The sequence below is a fragment of the Notolepis coatsorum genome, assembly GCF_963971535.1.
Source record: "Notolepis coatsorum genome assembly, chromosome: 15".
In the NCBI taxonomy this organism is placed as follows: Eukaryota; Metazoa; Chordata; class Actinopteri; order Aulopiformes; family Paralepididae; genus Notolepis; species Notolepis coatsorum.
In genome coordinates, this window is record NC_140179.1 from 7061967 (window position 1) to 7081633 (window position 19667).

General features: G+C 42.3%; 1 protein-coding gene across 1 annotated transcript in view; it reads right to left on the reverse strand.

The window, feature by feature from the left end:
• The window catches only part of LOC311241654 (uncharacterized protein), a gene marked incomplete at its 3' end in the record, with an annotated part of 70576 nt that overhangs the window by 19284 nt on the left and 31625 nt on the right, over positions 1-19667 (reverse strand). Inside the window, exon 4 of the mRNA XM_084330530.1 lies at positions 9917-10792. Within this exon, the coding sequence (XP_084186656.1) occupies positions 9917-10792 (876 nt within the window). The remainder of the gene's footprint in view (positions 1-9916; positions 10793-19667) is intronic.

The window sequence follows — 19667 nt, forward strand, 5'->3', positions numbered from 1 at the left end:
TACTGCACGTACTGAGGGTGATACCAGGCTAAAATACTGCACGTACTGAGGGTGATACCAGGCTAAACTACTGCAAGTACTGAGGGTGATAACAGGCTAAAATACTGCAGGTACTGAGGGTGATACCAGGCTAAAATACTGCAGGTACTGAGGGTGATACCAGGCTAAAATACTGCAGGTACTGAGTGTCATACCAGGTTAAAATACTGCAGGTACTGAGTGTCATAACAGGCTAAAATACTGCAGGTACCGAGGATGATACCAGGCTAAAATACTGCAGGCACTGAGGGTGATACCAGGCTAAAATACTGCAGGTAGGGTATATTTGCAGTTGGAGATAATCTAATCTCAACATGCAACGAACGGCCCACATGTGGGCCCTCTTGAGGATGATTCACGATTTGCGACCCGCCACTTTGCCGACCTCTAGCGGCTCGGGTGTGCATTTTTATTTTTTTATTGATCTTTTTCCCCCTCCATTTTTCCTCCGATTTTCTCCCATCCCAATGTTAGTCGTATGCCAATTCCCAATCCCTTCCTGGTCGCTGCGCACTTACCCCCCACAGTCAGATCATCTGGGAGAGTGGATGCTACCACGTGCTTCCTCCGACACACGTCCAGCCAATCACCGCTTCTTTTCACCTGGCAGCGCGGATTCTCACTGAGAGGGCGTAGCGTGTGGGAGGATCACACTATCCCCCTCAGGTCCTATCCGCGCTTAGCAGGCGCCCCGACCGAACTGTAGGAGTCGCTGTTTACAACGACCCGGACCCACCCGCCAGCTTCTCCCACCCTCTAATACAGCCAATTGTATTAGTGTGAACGGCCAGCCAAGCTGGTGACAACCCCGGAGCTGTGAGCTGGATCTCCGGGGTTGGTGATGAACGCAATCTCCGCTCGGCCACCTAACCGCTGGGTTTTAATACAATATATATATATATAGAATTAAAGCCCTATTTGTTGCCTGTCCATTGCCGTTTCAGGCGACAATATCCGTTCAGCAGTTCTCGAGTTACATGCCGATATGTGAGGCGTGTGCCAAAGTACACGGCAGAGTCAGATTACCACCCGACTCCCGGGGCTCTAGCTCAGTCAAATAACTTGGCGATCTCAAAAAATGTTGGACAGGGTTGTGGGTTGCGAATCAGGGATCTATGTGAAAGGTCACAAGTGAAAACAGGAAGAGAAAAAAACGCTGAATGCATTGAAGTCTATGAGAAAACTGAAACCTGCAGATTTTTTTGTTTTTACACAGTATACCGAAATCGCTCCTAATCACTCATTTCTGAATGGATTTTTTTGAAATCCGTTGGACATTATACTACATAACCCAGGGTGTTTTTTAAGCCATACCAATTTTTTGGGAAGTATACTTTTGGATATTGCAACTACTACAGAAAAACGTACACAAGTTAAAGTTCAACTCAAGTTCAGACCTATGTTACTCTATTTCATTAGCACTAAATGTGACCTTGCTTTAGTGTATCTAAAACTTCAGAATGTTATCTTTCAAAAGAGACTAGGCTTATGCATGTGATATAAGTATAAAGTATAGTATTTTGGTTTGGCAAAAAAAGAGTATGCAGTCCTCAAAAACGAAAACTAAAATGGCCACTTTTTGGGGCGCCTGTTAAGAGGCTAACTCACTTGGAGAGTGAATATGATATATCAAAGGAAACTACTCAACATCTATATATACTAGAGAATAGTCGGATTTAATTGCAGTTAGTAAATATTGAGAATAGTCATATTTAACCTCAGTTAGTAAATATAGAGAAAAGTCAGATTTGACCGGTTTGTAAATATAGATAATAAACAGATTTAATTGCAGTTAGTAAATATAGAGAATAGCTACTGATGTTTATATGATATGGACCCTCTGCCAGTGGGTCTTGGACTTCCTGACGGGCAGACCCCAGGTGGTAAGAGCAGGCAACTGCACCTCCTCATCCATCACGCTCAACATAGGGGCCCCCCAGGGCTGTGTTCTGAGCCCCCTCCTCTACTCCCTGTACACACATGACTGCGTGGCACAGAGGAACAACAACACAATCATCAAATTTGCTGATGACACAGTAGTGGTGGGCCTGATCTCTGCCAACGACGAGAGGGCCTACCTGGAAGAGGTAGAGAATCTGTCACAGTGGTGTCAGGAGAACTGCCTGTCCCTGAACGTCAGCAAAACAAAAGAGATGATTGTGGACTTCAGGAGGTCGGGGGTCAAGGACTACAGCCCCCTCAGCATCGACGGGGCACCGGTTGAGAGAGTGAACAGTTTCAAGTACCTCGGAGCCCACATATCCGAGGACTTGACATGGACCACACACATTGACAGTGTTGTGAAGAAGGCACGACAACGCCTCTACTTCCTTAGGCGCCTAAGGAAGTTCCAAGTCAGTCAGAAGATCCTTAGGAACTTCTACTCATGTACAATAGAGAGCATCCTGACTGGCAACATCACCTCCTGGTTTGGGAATAGCACTGCACAAGACCGTAGCAGACTACAAAGAGTGACACGTTCAGCCGAATGCACAATTGGAGGGGGGCTTCCCACCCTCCAGAACATTTACAACAAGCGGTGCAGGGGGAAGGCTAAGAGAATCATCAAGGACTTCAGCCACCCGAACAACTGCCTCTTTGAACTGCTGCGGTCAGGCAAGCAATACCGGAGTCTTAAGGCGAGCACAGAAAGACTCAGAAGAAGCTTCTATCCCCAGGCCATCAGGCTGCTAAACGAACAATAAATACTATGCAACAACCATCAAATACACACAGCACACACACGCACACACTCACTTAAACAAACAACACACTGCAGCACCCACTCTCCACACTTTAGATCACACAAACACACTTTATATTTATTGATAAAGGATTTGCACTACAACTCGTACACCTACTGTAAATTGTACCTAAATTGCACCTCATCCCATTTCTGCCTTGCACTATATAGTATTGTATATTAGTACACTGCATAGTATTGTATATTATATGGTAACTCAGTTACGTCTATTCTGCATCGAACATTGTACATATGTCTATACTGAACACTGTGACCTCATTTTTTTTTTTACTTCTAATTCACATGCTATACTATGTTATTTTATTTCATACTTATCTTGTCATGCACAGTCTCTGGAGCGTAACAGTAAGACGCATTTTGTATAAAAGTATTCTGTACTTCTGTATGACAACTATTAAAGAAACTAAACCTACCGTATGACTCCTACAATGTGATTGTAAGGAGGAAAAATTATTCACACATCCTTACATGAACATATTCTGTACATGTTCTCAGTCACTCTATAGCCATACATGGACTCCCGTCTCTGCTCAGTATCTGCTTCTGACACTAATGTAAACAGCCATTTGCACATTCTTGGTATCTAGGGACATCTATGGACCTCAGGGAATGTATTCACAGTGTCAGAAATATTGTGTCTATTACTAGGCTTGCTTAAATTGTGATGAAACAAAGGAGAATATGAATTATGATTTTTCTTTGCATTTTTGACAGTGAATAACACCATGCTAATAATGACCAAACATTAAAAACTGCCACTGATCTCGTTCAGTACCTCCTTGAGATCATGTGTACAGAACATCTAAGGAAATGAATAAAGGGAAGATGATTAAACAGAAGGTTCTGTATACTGTACTGAATTCTCCCATCCGACCAATGCTATTTGCAATATTATTATAGAATATAGAATAGGAGGCTTATAAATTACCTTATTATAGCCAATTCGCACATTTATATATATATATTAGTGCTGTCAAACGATTAAAATATTTAACTCGATTAATCGCATGATTGTCCATAGTTAACTCGCGATTAATCGCAAATTAATCAAATTTTTTTTCTCATTTTTTTTTTACCTTAAAGGACGACTCTACTTTTTTTTTGGAAATTAGCTTATTTAACATCTTCCCTGGAGTTAGACAAGAAGATGCATACCTTTTTTGTCTCTGTGCGTGCATTTTAGCTTTGGGAATAGACGCTCCGTTAGCATAGCTTAGCTTCATCACTGGAAGTGAGGCAGGACAGTAGCCTTACAGTGCCTTACAGTGTATTGCAAGGTCTGACATTGACCAAACTTGATATGCATGACCTTGGTGGGCTCTAGGTCAACTCCTGAAAAGGGGGTCAATGTCAGACCTTGCAATCAAAGGTTAGGGGGCGCACTGAAATTATGGCAAGGGTTATTAGCCCCCTAACTTTTGATTGCAAAGTCTGACATTGACCCCCTTTTCAGGAGTTGACCTAGAGCCCACCAAGGTCATGCATATCAAGTTTGGTCAATGTCAGACCTTGCAATACACTGTAAGGCACTGTAAGGCTACTGTCCTGCCTCACTTCCAGTGATGAAGCTAAGCTATGCTAACAGAGCGTCTATTCCCAAAGCTAAAATGCACGCACAGAAACAAAAAAGGTATGCATCTTCTTGTCTAACTCCAGGGAAGATGTTAAATAAGCTAATTTCCAAAAAAAGTGGAGTCGTCCTTTAAACAGATCTTTTTCAAGTTCCAAGTTTTAATACTCTTATCAACATGCGAGTCAACAAATGCTTGCTTTGTGCAGCCATTTAACACAAAAGGATGACCCTCATGCATTGCAAATTTGCATCAAATTCAAAACAGAGTGATGCACAAAATAACTTAAAAGAAAATAATAATTTAAAACAATGAATAAAGTGTGCATGAAATAATAGGGGAAAGAAAACGTTAGGAGCTTGTTACATTCACACACACAAGGGCTGAGTAATCACACCCCCCCCTCTCTCTCACACACACTCTCCCAGCTCTTTTTCTCTTTTGCCCCTTCCTCATCTCTCTCACCCCCCTCTCTCTCTATATCTCACACACACACACACACACACACACACACACACACACACACACACACACACACACACACACACACACACACACACACACACTTCAGAAACAAACATAGTATCTATGAGAGCATCAATAATACACCTGAGTGAAGTCTAGTAAAAAAAAAAAAAAAAAGATTATTGCCCGATTCTATTAACGCCACTATTTTTTTTAACTAGACTTCACTCAGGTGTATTATTGATGCTCTCATTGATGCTATGTTTCTTTCTGAAGTGTGTGTGTGTGTGTGTGTGTGTGTGTGTGTGTGTGTGTGTGTGTGTGTGTGTGTGTGTGTGTGTGTGTGAGAGATATAGAGAGAGAGGGGGGTGAGAGAGATGAGGAAGGGGCAAGAGAGAAAGAGAGCTGGGAGAGTGTGTGAGAGAGAGAGGGGGTGGGGGTGTGATTACTCAGCCCTTGTGTGGGTGAATGTAACATGTTCCTAACGTTTTCTTTCCCCTATTATTTCATGCACACTTTATTCATTGTTTTAAATTATTATTTTCTCTTAAGTTATTTTGTGCATCACTCTGTTTTGAATTTGATGCAAATTTGCAATGCATGAGGGTCATCCTTTTGTGTTAAATGGCTGCATAAAGCAAGCATTTGTTGACTCGCATGTTGATAAGAGTATTAAAACTTGGAACTTGAAAAAGATCCGTTTAAGGTAGGGAAAAAAATCGATTAATTTGCGATTAATCACGAGTTAACTATGGACAATCATGCGATTAATCGAGTTAAATATTTTAATCGATTGACAGCACTAATATATACATATATTATCTTTCAAATGCCCGAGTTCAATTTTGATTTAGTATCACCAGGCGTGCATGAGAACAGATAATGAAATCTACTGAATGTACAGTCGCTTTTTTATTTTGATCAGGGTGGCACCATTTTGAAACTATTTTCAAATCTAATTGTTGCTGAATGCTAACAATAGGGAAAAGAAACTAACTGCCTTTTCAAATTTCAAAAACGTTACCTTTTGTGGTAGAATTATCCCGAATAATAACAGTTATTGAAATAATTCATAGAGAACTCTGAACCCCATAGAACTATAGGAAGTGTAGTTTTCCAAAATTCCAACGCAGATCCAGACCTATGGATCTCCGTTACAAAATGGCCGCAAAAAACTACAATTCCCATGGTTCAAGGTTTTGCAAAATGGTCGCCTCTCCCGGATTATACAGACATTCCAAAGAGGAAAATCTATCTATATAGCACTTTAACCTATTCCTAAACTAATGTATTGATGATAATATACATTCTGAATGCTGTTGACATGTTCATGATGTTTATACTTGAATACGTTTGAAATTAAAATCGCTAGTTTTATAGAACAGTCCAGAAATATTGATTTATGACCATTATGTCATTTCGGGACTGGTACCGGTCCCATCGGGTGGAAGAGGTTAAATATGTATAAAGTAATATGACTCTCTTCGTCTGTGAGAGATCTAAAACATTACTGTGTTACGGTCTCTTCTATCCTGCTCTTTATCCTCTCCTCCCTTCTTCCCCACTCTATTACTGATACAAGAGCATTTTTACTTCACAAACTGTATGGATCCATATTAGGGCTGCACGATTTTGGGTAAATATCTAATAGTGATTTTTCTGACAGATATTGCGATTCAATTTGCGCACACACACAGAGAAAGGAAGAATGGCTTATAGTAGACTTAATGGGTCTCATTCCCGAACGGATTTACGACCAAACATTTCCTCTTAGGCAGATTTCTGCCCATTTAAGACATATTAGGGCTGGTAGTACGATTCCCCAAATTTTCCTGAGATCGGATTTGACCGTGGCTGAGAGCAGATTTAAGAGTGCAGAGGAGCACACTTATGATTGATTGACTAATTGAAAATTGTATTAACTTGACAGACTGTGTTCTCATAGTGATTCCTTCATGTCAACGCTACAGGCCTCCTTGGAATTAATTACTTAATCATAATTAAAATAAATATGATAATATTTGTACAATAAGAAATTACGCATTTGATGTCGGAAAAATAAATAATATGGATTCATCTGATCACAGGGCAGCTGGATTAACCATATCTGAACCAGCTATTTTGGACAAATGTATAATTACTTTAATTACTCAGATATTGAAACACAATTATGCAATTATTGTGAAATGATTGAAAATAATAATTATTTAATGCCTTCTGTGGAATTTGTATTTCTTATTTTTTACATATCTGTTTTAATGATTAATTATACATTTGAAGGAATGCAGGTCAACATGCAATATATCCCATTGATTGGTATACAATGGGACAGACCTTTGTTTGATATAGCTATAAACCTGCATTCCTTCGAATATAATCATTAATCAATTAAACTTATATTGAAATACACTATATAGCCTATACACCAACACTGAAATGACAGTGGATAAATAAATAAATAAGAACTAAAGCTAATCACTTGGAAATAGACTGCATTAATATTCCATAACAAGTCTTGTGTGCGCCAGTATGGCCTACGTGTCTAATGAATGAACAGTATAGGCTAAATATATTCTAGTTACTTGTTTCATTAGGATTTAGTAGATACTATATATATGCTGTGCCCTACGTACAGTACAAGTACAGTCTGTATGTATACAGACTGTATCTATACTGTACGTAGGGCAGAGCATATATATAGTATCTACTAAATCCTAATGAAACAAGTCATTAATGGAATAATAAGCCTATACTGCGTTCATTCATTATGCCGTAGGCTATATATATATATATATATATATATATATATATATATATATATATATATATATATATATATATATATATATATTATGTAAACAAGACAAACGTCTTTATCTGGTCTGCATCCCCTTAACAATTGTGTGTATTGAGTCGTACTGTATTGTACCCATTCTGCAATCTGTTAAATAAAGTTCATTCATATACAGTACTGCGTGCGTGTGTGTGCGCACACGCGCTGCGGCAGGTGTGCCACGAGCTGTACTATATATATGATGCCAATACATTAATCTAATCTAATTTTGATGGGTCGCAAGACTCGCAAAGCGCTTCCGCCATTCCATTTTCACGCGGCTGCATCATTAGTTGCCTTATAAGGAGCTCTGGAGCCGTTGTTTTGTATGCAAATGACCTGAACGGGGACACACACTTTCTCGTTTGAGACATAATGCCATTCCCCAACGCAGATATCACAGGTGTGATCGTTTGAGACACTTAAGACATATTACCAGCGTGTTGAGGACTCAGAGTGAACTTGTCATTGATTCGGTCTCAGTCAGTTCCAAGATAAGTCTTCCAAGAGAACTCTTTGGAAAATATTGGGGAATGAGACTCAATGATTTTAGAATATTTCAGCTAATGAAGTAAAATGTTTAACTACTATCTAGTTCGTTTTTAGTGTAAAGTTTTGCTGCTTAAACGTTAATTGAACATACAGTAGAGAGGGAGGGAGGGAGAGAGAGAGACAGGCTCAGCCCCGCCCCCCTTTCCCTACTATTGAAACTCCGCTGTTTTCCGTCTGTGAGCAGGGTTAGCTAGCGCCACGGCTAACGTTAGTTTACCCCGACGTGGGCATCAGGAATGACGAGGATGCAAAGCTTGTTAGACGCATTGGAGTTTTCATTGCACATAGAAACAGTGCAGGGAAAAAAGCAGAGACTTATTTTGGGTTGCAAAATACGAACAAATAGGCACACTCTGGAGCCCTGCTGTAACGTCTTCACACACAGGCGTTTCACGAGCTGTTGTTGTTGGGCGTATACGTAGCTACCTTGGGCTACTTCTGATTGGTGAGCAATGAGAGCACAGCACTTCTGATTGGTAAGCATGACTGGCACGCAAGAAAAAACCTTGAATCAGACTCGCTGTATAACGTATCCCAAATTGCAGGCTTTGCGATTTGCTAATCGTGTAATTTCAAATGACGATTTCGATTTTAAAATTGATTAAGCGTTCAGCCCTAATCCATATTGTAATAAACAATGTTATTGAACTTTAGGAATTGTCTCCTAATCATTCGGATATTCCTTTCAATATTAGTATTCCAATTTCTATTCTTAATACGACATATCTTGATTTACATTAAAACACATAATTACAGTGATATAACCACCTGCTTAAACAGTGGGTCAGGAGGTAGAGCGGTCGTCTGGTATTCAGAAGGTTTCCGGTTAGATTCCAACTCGTCCTGGGCAGTGTGTCGAAGTGTCTTTGAGCTAGACACATAACCCCTAACTGCTCTCGATAAGAAGGTTGGCATCTTGCATGGTGTCCTCTGCCATCTGTAGTGTTTTTTAAGTGCTCCCATCGTCTTGAAGCTCTTCCCACACTGGTCACAGCAGTAAGGTTTCTCTCCTGTGTGTACCATGTGGTGTAGTTTAAGTTCCGCCTTTGTCTTGAAGCTCTTCCCACACTGGGCACAGAGGTAAGGTTTCTGTCCTGTGTGTACCATGTGGTGTCTTTTAAGATATGCCTTTGTCTTGAAGCTCTTCCCACACTGGTCACAGCAGTAAGGTTTCTCTCCTGTGTGTACCATGTGATGACTTTTAAGATGTGCCTTTGTCTTGAAGCTCTCCCCACACTGGTCACAGCAGTAAGGTTGCTCTCCTGTGTGTACCATGTGATGACTTTTAAGATATTCCTTTGTCTTGAAGCTCTCCCCACACTGGTCACAGCAGTAAGGTTTCTCTCCTGTGTGTACCATGTGGTGTCTTTCAAGATCTGACTTTGTCTTGAAGCTCTTCCCACACTGGTCACAGCAGTAAGGTTTCTCTCCTGTGTGTACCATGTGGTGTCTTTTAAGGTGTGCCTTTGTCTTGAAGCTCTCCCCACACTGGTCACAGCAGTAAGGTCTCTCTCTTGTGTGTATCACATGGTGTTGTTTAAGATCTGCCCTTGTCTTGAAGCTCTTCCCACACTGGTCACAGCAGTAAAGTTTCTCTCCTGTGTGTACCATGTGGTGTCTTTTAAGATCTGACTTTGTCTTGAAGCTCTTCCCACACTGGTCACAGCAGTAAGGTTTCTCTCTTGTGTGTACCATGTGGTGTCTTTTAAGGTGTGCCTTTGTCTTGAAGCTCTCCCCACACTGGTCACAGCAGTAAAGTTTCTCTCCTGTGTGTACCATGTGGTGTAGTTTAAGTTCTGCCTTTGTCTTGAAGCTCTTCCCACACTGGGCACAGAGGTAAGGTTTCTCTCCTGTGTGTACCATGTGGTGTAGTTTAAGTTCTGCCTTTGTCTGGAAGCTCTTCCCACACTGGTCACAGCAGTAAGGTTTCTCTCCTGTGTGTACCATGTGGTGTCTTTCAAGATTTCTCTTTGTCTGGAAGCTCTTCCCACACTGGTCACAGCAGTAAGGTTTCTCTCCTACGTGTGCCATGTGGTGTTGTTTAAGGTTTTCCTTTCTCTTGAAGTTCTTCCCACACTGGTCACAGCAGTAAAGTTTCTCTCCTGTGTGTACCATGTGATGTCTTTTAAGATATGCCTTTGTCTTGAAGCTCTCCCCACACTGGTCACAGCAGTAAAGTTTCTCTCTTGTGTGTATCACATGGTGTTGTTTAAGATCTGCCCTTGTCTTGAAGCTCTCCCCACACTGGTCACAGCAGTAAAGTTTCTCTCCCGTGTGTACCATGTGGTGTCTTTTAAGGTGTGCCTTTGTCTTGAAGCTCTTCCCACACTGGTCACAGCAGTAAAGTTTCTCTCTTGTGTGTACCATGTGGTGTCTTTTAAGGTGTGCCTTTGTCTTGAAGCTCTTCCCACACTGGTCACAGCAGTAAGGTTTCTCTCTTGTGTGTACCATGTGGTGTCTTTTAAGGTGTGCCTTTGTCTTGAAGCTCTCCCCACACTGGTCACAGGAATGACATCTCAATTCCTCCATGTCTCTATTGGTTGCTGGGCAGCAGGATAGGGGGTGGATCTGGGGAACAGAGAGACAGAAACATTCAAATAAAGAGTTTATAAACTGGCAGTCTAAGGCTATGTATAGATGTATACTTTAAGACCTTCTAGCAGACAGGAGGAGAGGTGGCTCTAGCAGAGAGGAGGAGAGGTGGCTCTAACAGAGAGGAGGAGAGGTGGCTCTAACAGAGAGGAGGAGAGGTGGCTCTAACAGAGAGGAGGAGAGGTGGCTCTGACAGAGAGGAGGAGAGGTGGCTCTAACAGAGAGGAGGAGGTGGCTCTAGCATGAGGAGGAGAGGTGGCTCTAACAGAGAGGAGGAGAGGTGGCTCTAACAGAGAGGAGGAGAGGTGGCTCTAGCAGAGAGGAGGAGAGGTGGCTCTAACAGAGAGGAGGAGAGGTGGCTCTAACAGAGAGGAGGAGAGGTGGCTCTAACAGAGAGGAGGAGAGGTGGCTCTAGCAGAGAGGAGGAGAGGTGGCTCTAACAGAGAGGAGGAGAGGTGGCTCTAACAGAGAGGAGGAGAGGTGGCTCTAACAGAGAGGAGGAGAGGTGACTCTAACAGAGAGGAGGAGGTGGCTCTAACAGAGAGGAGGAGGTGGCTCTAGCATGAGGAGGAGAGGTGGCTCTAACAGAGAGGAGGAGAGGTGGCTCTAACAGAGAGGAGGAGAGGTGGCTCTAACAGAGAGGAGGAGAGGTGGCTCTAACAGAGAGGAGGAGAGGTGGCTCTAACAGAGAGGAGGAGAGGTGGCTCTACCAGAGAGGAGGAGAGGTGGCTCTAACAGAGAGGAGGAGAGGTGGCAGAGAGGAGAGGAGGAGAAGAGGTGGCTCTAACAGAAAGGGTCACAGCACACACATCCGGGGACAGAGAGGAGAACAGAACAAGGTACAACCTCTGCAGTGAGATCACAGGAGCTAAAAAGGATTACAGAGTCAAGATTGAAGAACAATTAGGCAGCAATGACTCATAGTGTAGGGCTGGGCAAATAATCGAAAAAAAGAAATCGCAATCTCGATTCATAGACCTATGCAATCTCATTTCTAATTTTTTTTTTATTAATTATATATATCTTTTTTTAACTTGTTTTTAACTTAACTTTTTAAATGATTTTATTGAAAAAATAAGAATCGCGAGAGAATAGTGATCTCAATTCTTAGAGAGAAAAATCGTGATTCACATTTTAGCAAGAATGGCCCAGCCCTAGAAGGCACTACACACAGTAACAGACCTGAAAGGGGTCTCCAGCAGCAAAGCTAACACCGCTGCCTCCTTACCGGACGAGCTGAACAGCTTTTACACCCGTTTTGAGTAGGGGTGCACGATATAGATTTTTTGACCCCGATATCGATACCAATAGCTTTCTGCTCCTCATGGTCGATACCGATACTATATATATATTTATTGTATTATAATTTTTTTTAATGTATATTCCTGTAGTTGACCTAACCAGATTTATCATGACATGAGCGTTACTACTATGAACAAAACAAAGCCAAGAGAACAGTTTTGACTCTTCAAATAAAGTGACTATATTTATTTTTCCAAATAAGTATAATTTGAGTCAATCACAAAATTCACAATCCGTCAATGTCATTAACAATGTGTTTCCCTGAACAATGAGTGAACTAAAAACCAACAGGTATTGTGCTTTGTCAGCAGATAAAACATTTGACGCTATAGGAGAGGAGACTGTTGTGGTCTTGGTCCATGAAACAACTATTACTTGGCATTTATAGGACAGCACGCCTCAAAAACTATTAAATAAACACGCTGTGTGTAAAGTGTGTCGTACAAAAATAAAATACTTGGTAATACTACCTCTCTTCTCCTCTTTTTTTTTTTTTTTTTTTGCAGTCAGGCCACTGAACTTAGAAGCAGGCCAGGACAGTGTTTCTAGTTGCAGCAACGCAATAGTTGGATAACCTAGGTGGGGAACAACCAGGAGATCACTGCAACTCACACAAGTTTACATTTAGCTGACGCTTTTATCCAACGCGACTTACAAGTTCCCTCTCTCTCTCTCTCTCTCTCTCTCTCTCTGAGGCGGGATCCTTACAAAAAAACTGTGGTTGCTTATCATTGACACATGCTAGCCTGTAATAATCCACCCCAGAAAAATCTACTTTGCATTTGATATATTGCAAATATATGCCATCACACACACTGGCATTTAAAGGGTTAGAATTATAAAATGTATATGTGGTGTTATGTTCAGGGCTGAAGTTGAAACCCTCCCCAACATGTCCAAATGACTACAGACCGGTGGCACTCACCTCTGTGGTCATGAAATGTTTCGAGAGGCTGGTCAAGGACCACATTTGTGCCTCCCTCCCCAGTGATATGGACCCTATGCAATTTGCATACAGGACAAACAGGTCCACCGACGACACGGTCTCCCAGGTACTGCACAGCACCCTCTCGCACCTTGACCGTCAGAAGGGGGGCTATGTGAGACTGTTGTTCATTGACTACAGCTCAGCATTCAACACCATAGTCCCCACCAGACTGGTGGACAAGCTGATCGAGCTAGGTCTGAGCTCCGCCCTGAGCGCCTGGGTACTGGACTTTCTGAGCGAAAGACCCCAGGCGGTCAGGGTGGGGGGTCAGACCTCCAACACCATCACCCTGAGCATCGGGTCCCCCCAGGGCTGTGTTCTGAGCCCCCTGCTGTACTCACTCTACACACACGATTGTGTGGCCAAGTTCAGCTCCAACTCCATAGTGAAGTTCGCAGACGACACAGTGGTGGTGGGGCTGATCTCGGACAACGACGAGAAGGCCTACCGGGAGGAGGTTGAGGTACTGGAACGCTGGTGCCAGGACAACAGCCTGCTCCTGAACATTGGTAAAACCAAGGAGCTGATCGTGGATTATAGGAGAGGACAGCAGGAGACGCACACACCACTGATGATTAACAGGGCTACCGTGGACAGGGTGAGCAGCTTCAAGTACCTGGGGGTCCACATCTCAGAGGACCTGACATGGTCAACACACATAGACACAGTAGTAAAGAAGGCGAAACAGCGCCTCTACCACCTGAGACAGTTAAGGAAGTTCAGAGTATCGGGGAAGATACTCCAGTCCTTCTACTCAGGAGCTGTAGAGAGCATCCTGACCGGAAACATCACTGCCTGGTATGGAAACAGCACGGCACAGGACAAGAAGGCCCTACAGAGAGTGGTGCGCTCAGCCGAGCGTACCACGGGTATTGCACTACCTCCCCTGCAGGTTCTATACAACAAGAGGTGCAAATCCAGAGCCTGCAGAATAATGAAAGACCCCCACCACCCCAATAACAGCCTGTTTCAGCTGCTGAGGTCAGGCAGACGCCTGCGAACCCCAGCTACTAGGACAGAGAGGCTTAGGCTCAGCTTCTTCCCCCAGGCCATCAGAGTCCTGAACAATGAACATTGAGTACCACTGTAACACTTTAGCATGAGCGGGCACACACTCAGGCCGCACGCACCCTCACTTATTGCCAAAAGGAAAGGCCACTTTAAATTAGTATTAGCAACAGTAACAGTGTATTGCACTACTATTACTACTACTGTTAACTGTTACCCGTTATTGCACAAATGTATTGTTACCTGCTACCTGTTATTGCACAATTTTATTGCACACATTTTTTGTATTGGATTCTATTATATGTTGTACCAATTGCACATTGTTGCGGGCAAGACCACCCGCATTTCATTGTATATCCGTGACAAATAAAACTCTTGACTTGACTTGAATAAAAGATTGTATTATTTTCAATCTGACATTACAAAAAAAACTGAAAATCCATCAAAATCAGTGTTGTTGCTAATCATACATATGCTAGCCTGTTTTTTAACAATAATTTGTGATGCCATCACAAACACTGGCATTTAAAGGGTACAAATAAAAAAAAATCCTGCACCAGAATGCAGGAAATGAAGTCTTTGTAACCACAAATGTCCTGGTGGGGGACCCCCAGACCCCCTGCTTAAAAAGTGGCCTGACTGGGGCTATATTTTAAAAGCCTCCAATGCTTATTAGCGTGTGTGCGTTTGAACGTGTGCATGTTTCAACCATACATTTCCATTTATAAAAAAAGAAAAAAAAAGAAAAAAAATTATAAAAAAGAAAAAAAAATGTACCGCGGCTCTCTGACACCGTTATTTTTGGGTCGCGGCCTGAAAAGTTTGGGAACCCCTGCTCTAAAGCAGTGGTTCCCAAAGTCGGGGTCGCGACCCAAAGGTGGGCCGCGAGCAGCCACGGGAGGGCCGCGAGATGATTTCCCAAAATCAGGCCACTGAACTTAGAAGCAGGCCAGGACAGTGTTTCTAGTTGTATTCTAAAATTCTATTCTATTGTATTCTAAAATGTGACTTTATGGTTTTATATTAACTTAATAAATAAACAAAAACGAAAAATCAACTTATTTCAACGAACATTTCAAACTAAATAACAGATTATGCACATAAAACGCTGAAAACAACCGAAGCAACAATAGTATTTTAATGAGGCTATTATTATTATCATTATTACTTTGCAACAAGTTATCCCTCACATAAATAGCACATATAAATGAATAACTAACTTGAACTAACTTAATAGGATTGAAGTGATATTTGGCTTAAAAAATCGGTCGCCTGGCAAAAAAAAAAAAAAAAAAAAGACTGACGATGTGCATTGGGCCGCGGCTCTCTGACGCCTTCTTTTCTGGGTCCCGGCCTGAAAAGTTTGGGAACCCCTGCTCTAAAGCACTTAAAAATGCTTGATTTAACCCTTTGATGCATACAGTCACGCCAATATGATGATTATAATAAGTCCCTGCAACATATGTTTGCATTATTAAACCATGAAGATTAAAAAATTATTAAATGAAAATGTACTAAGAGTAGTCTACTGACACACTAATAAAAACAGTATTTACATCTAAGACAATTTGTATAAAAACTCTTGGGTGCCTAAGACTTTTGCACAGTACTGTGTTTTCTATCCACTTTAGCCAAACACACACATATATATATATATATATATATTAGGGATGGGTACCGAATTCGGTACTTTTGAGGTACCGAACCGAAACACGTCGGTACTACCGAGTATCGAATCAAGTGAGAAACCGAAAAAAAAATAAAAAAAAAATAAAAAAAATATTTTTTATTAATTATTTTTTTTTTACTTTTTTTTTTTTTTACTTTTTTCTTTTCATGTCAACGTTCACACGCACAATATATGCTTACCTAGGATTTGACTTGATTCAACAACAAAGCAGTCGGAGCAATGACAAGCCGAAAACTGTCGAAAGTTATTTGAAGTTTGGATTTTTTTTTACGACTGAGGTAGGTAAATTAAATTTCGACAGTTTTTGGCTTGTCATTGCTCCGACTGCTTTGTTGTTGAATCAAGTCAAATCCTAGGTAAGCATATATTGTGCGTGTGAACGTTGACATGAAAAGAAAAAAGTAAAAAAAAAAAAAAGTAAAAAAAATCTTTTTAATAAAAAATATTTTTTTTTATTTTTTTTAAAGTACCGAAAAAAGGTACCGTTGGGTACCGGTATCGATTCACAGGTACCGGTACCGGTACCGGTATCGGTTCAAATGTGAAAGGTACCCATCCCTAATATATATATATATATATATATATACATACATATATATATATATACATATATACACACACTACTGTGAGAAAATAATAATAAAAACACAAAGGGATAATGGCTTATAACAGACTTAATGATTTTAGAATATTTCAGATAATGAAATTAAATGTTTATATCATCAACTATCCAGTTAGTATTTATACTGTAACGTTTGGCTACTTTAAATCATTGAATGTAGAGAGAGAGCGAGAACGAGAAAGGGCGAGAACGCGCAAGAGAGCCAGCCCCCCCCCCCCCCCCCGGTTTTTGTTTACGGTTTGCGTTTTGAGCGTATAAGCTGCCATATGCGATGATGTCACACTCGAATGTCAACACATGAAGTTGAACACGGAGATAGAAACTGGATGCCCAATATAAAGAAACGAATAACCAATAAATATGAAGTTATCTTTAAACCTCTGTTGTCAAGCGTCGTCAATATAACCCACCCCTTTCCTCACGAATGGAACTAGTGCCGTGGTGGAGTCCGCTTTGAGCGTGTCCAGGGTTAGCAGCTAATGCTAGTTAGCTTAGTTATGTGGGATAACTTAGTTAGCAGCTAACGTTAGCCCATTGCTTGCGTCAATTAAAATGCATGTCATTAAAGGTCCGCTCTGGTCTGTCTACAATTGCATGTAATTTAAGGTCCACGCTGGTCTGTGTATAATGAAATGAGGAAAGCTCTGCGCTAAAGCAAGTCTGATCTCAGCCGCGACGTGACAACATATACTCGATGTTCACGATATAATAATTTACTACATCTCATGTAGAACAAGCCGCGATACATCGAGTATACTCGATATATCGCCCAGCCCTACATGCAACTTGACATTTCTGATTGTCATTTATTCTTGAGTCCCCACCAAAATGGTCACAATTTCAAGCCCTTACAAATTTAGTGACTGCTCTGTGACACTCGTTCACCTTTTCCTGACCCCGTTGTGCTATAGCGTGAAAGGATTTTCCTGAGGTGCGCGAGAACCACTAGCTGCAGCCTCAGTCTATTGTGATCATCTAAAATGGATGAAATGGGAGAATATTTATACAGTGAAAGCATTAGTTTTCATTTAGGTTTTCCTAGTCAAGGAATCAAATAGTCTGCTATGGCTGCATGCATAGCGCTAACGCTATTGTTTTAAAATGCGCAACTGTCGGAAAAACATGGCATCGATAAGAGGAATCGATAGTCACGGAGGCATGCGATTCCAGGAATCTGACAATTGGGAACCGGTTCCGGTTCTCGATTCCCATCCCTACGGTTTCACCAGGAGCTAGCGTCAGCTCCAATTAAGAAAACGGTAGACCCACGGGCGGTTAGGTGGCCGAGCGGAGATTGCGTTCGTCACCAGCCCCGGAGCTGAGCTGGATTTGCCTGTTCGAATCCAGCTCACAGCTCCGGGGTTGTCACCAGCTTGGCTGGCCGTCTGCACTGATACAATTGGCTGTATCAGAGGGTGGGAGAAGCTGGCGGGGTGGGTCCGGGTCGTTGTAAACAGCGACTCCTACAGTTCGGTCGGGGCGCCTGCTAAGCGCGGATTGGACGTGAGGGGGATAGTGTGGTCCTCCCACACGCTACGCCCTCTCAATGAGAATCCGCGCTGCCAGGTGAAAAGAAGCGGTGATTGGCTGGACGTGTGTCGGAGGAAGCACGTGGTAGCCTCCACTCTCCCAGATGATCTGACTGTGGGGGGTAAGTGCGCAGCGACCAGGAAGGGACTGGGAATTGGCATACGACTAACATTGGGATGGGAGAAAATCGGAGGAAAAATGGAGGGGGAAAAAGACCAATAATAAAAAAAATAAAATAAAAACGGTAGACCCAGCCCAGCCACCAATTGACGAGACGCTGTCAACATTGCCACCCGACTCAGAGAGGCAAGAGAATCACCCAAGCAGTGTCTAGCTAAGGATTTAAGGTCTTATTCCGTCGTCGAGAACCCCCGGTTTCGCCATCTGCTGAAGACCCTGGAGCCGCGGTATAAGCTCCCATCACGAAGCCACTTTACAGAAACAACTATACCAGCTCTCTACAGCGGAACCAACGCCCAGGTAATAGACTCAATGAGTAAAGCTAGTCGAGTAGCTATGACATGTGATGCATGGACCTCCGTTACGACGGACTCGTATTTAACAATAACTGCACATTACATCAGAGAGACGTTTATGAGAGACACACAGGTGCTCATATTGCGGAGCTGCTTTCTAATGTTGTGGAGGAATGGCAGCTAAAAGATAAATCTGTAGTGCTGGTTACAGACAACGCATCGAACATGATAGTCGCAGCTCAAGTCGCAAAATTCTCTCATGTAAGATGTTATGCCCATACATTAAATCTTGCATCACAGCGAGCACTCAAAGTGCCCACGGTCACCAGGCTTCTGGGCAGAATCCAAAGGATATCCACATTCTTCCACCGCAGCACAACAGCTAACCACCAGCTGCAACTCAAACAGAGACTGCTTGTTCTGTCATAAACTGAAAACTGACGTCACCACAAGGTGAAATAGCGCATAAATGATGACATGGTGGATAGGTTTTTGGAACAACAACCAGCGATATGTGCCACCTTGCTGTCTCCTGAGGTGAGAAGAACAGAATCCGACCTCTGTACTCTGAATGAAATGGATGTTTCAAACGCAGAGGACACTGTGAAGGCATTAAAGGCCATGAAGGATGCCACAACACTGATGTCCGAAGAGGGCAATCCAACCGCTTGTCTCATCGCTCCACTAAATGCTCAACTCCTCCATAACATGTGTGAGACCATCGGAGACTCACCCATGATCCACGAGATCAAGCATGCCATCAAAGCAGATCTCCTTAACTCATTGGGCGTCATATCCGAGATAAGTCAGGTTATCTCGCCATGCATTGAGTGCCAAAACCCGAGATTTCTCGGGTTTTGATCCTTTTATCTTTTTTCTTTGATTCCCATTCTATACTGTCAGCCGGAGCCCTCTGGGTCTCCCTGGCTCATCTGCCTATGTTGGAATTGCAATGACGATCGAATCTCACCAGGTGGCAGTATCACCTACCTTCTGAATTGGAATAGCTTGGTGGATACACATATTCACTTTTTAATTTTTTTTTGCAAGGGCCCCTCCTCCTTGGAGACAGAGCGATCGCCTCGATATTTTTTTGCCTAAAGCCTATTTCCAGTATACACGAGGATAGACATATACATGGGTAATCGCGATGGCGATGCGATCACTGGGAATTATTCTTTTTGGAATACCTTCTGGCTAAGGTAAGGTATATTCTATGTCTATTTTACCGAACC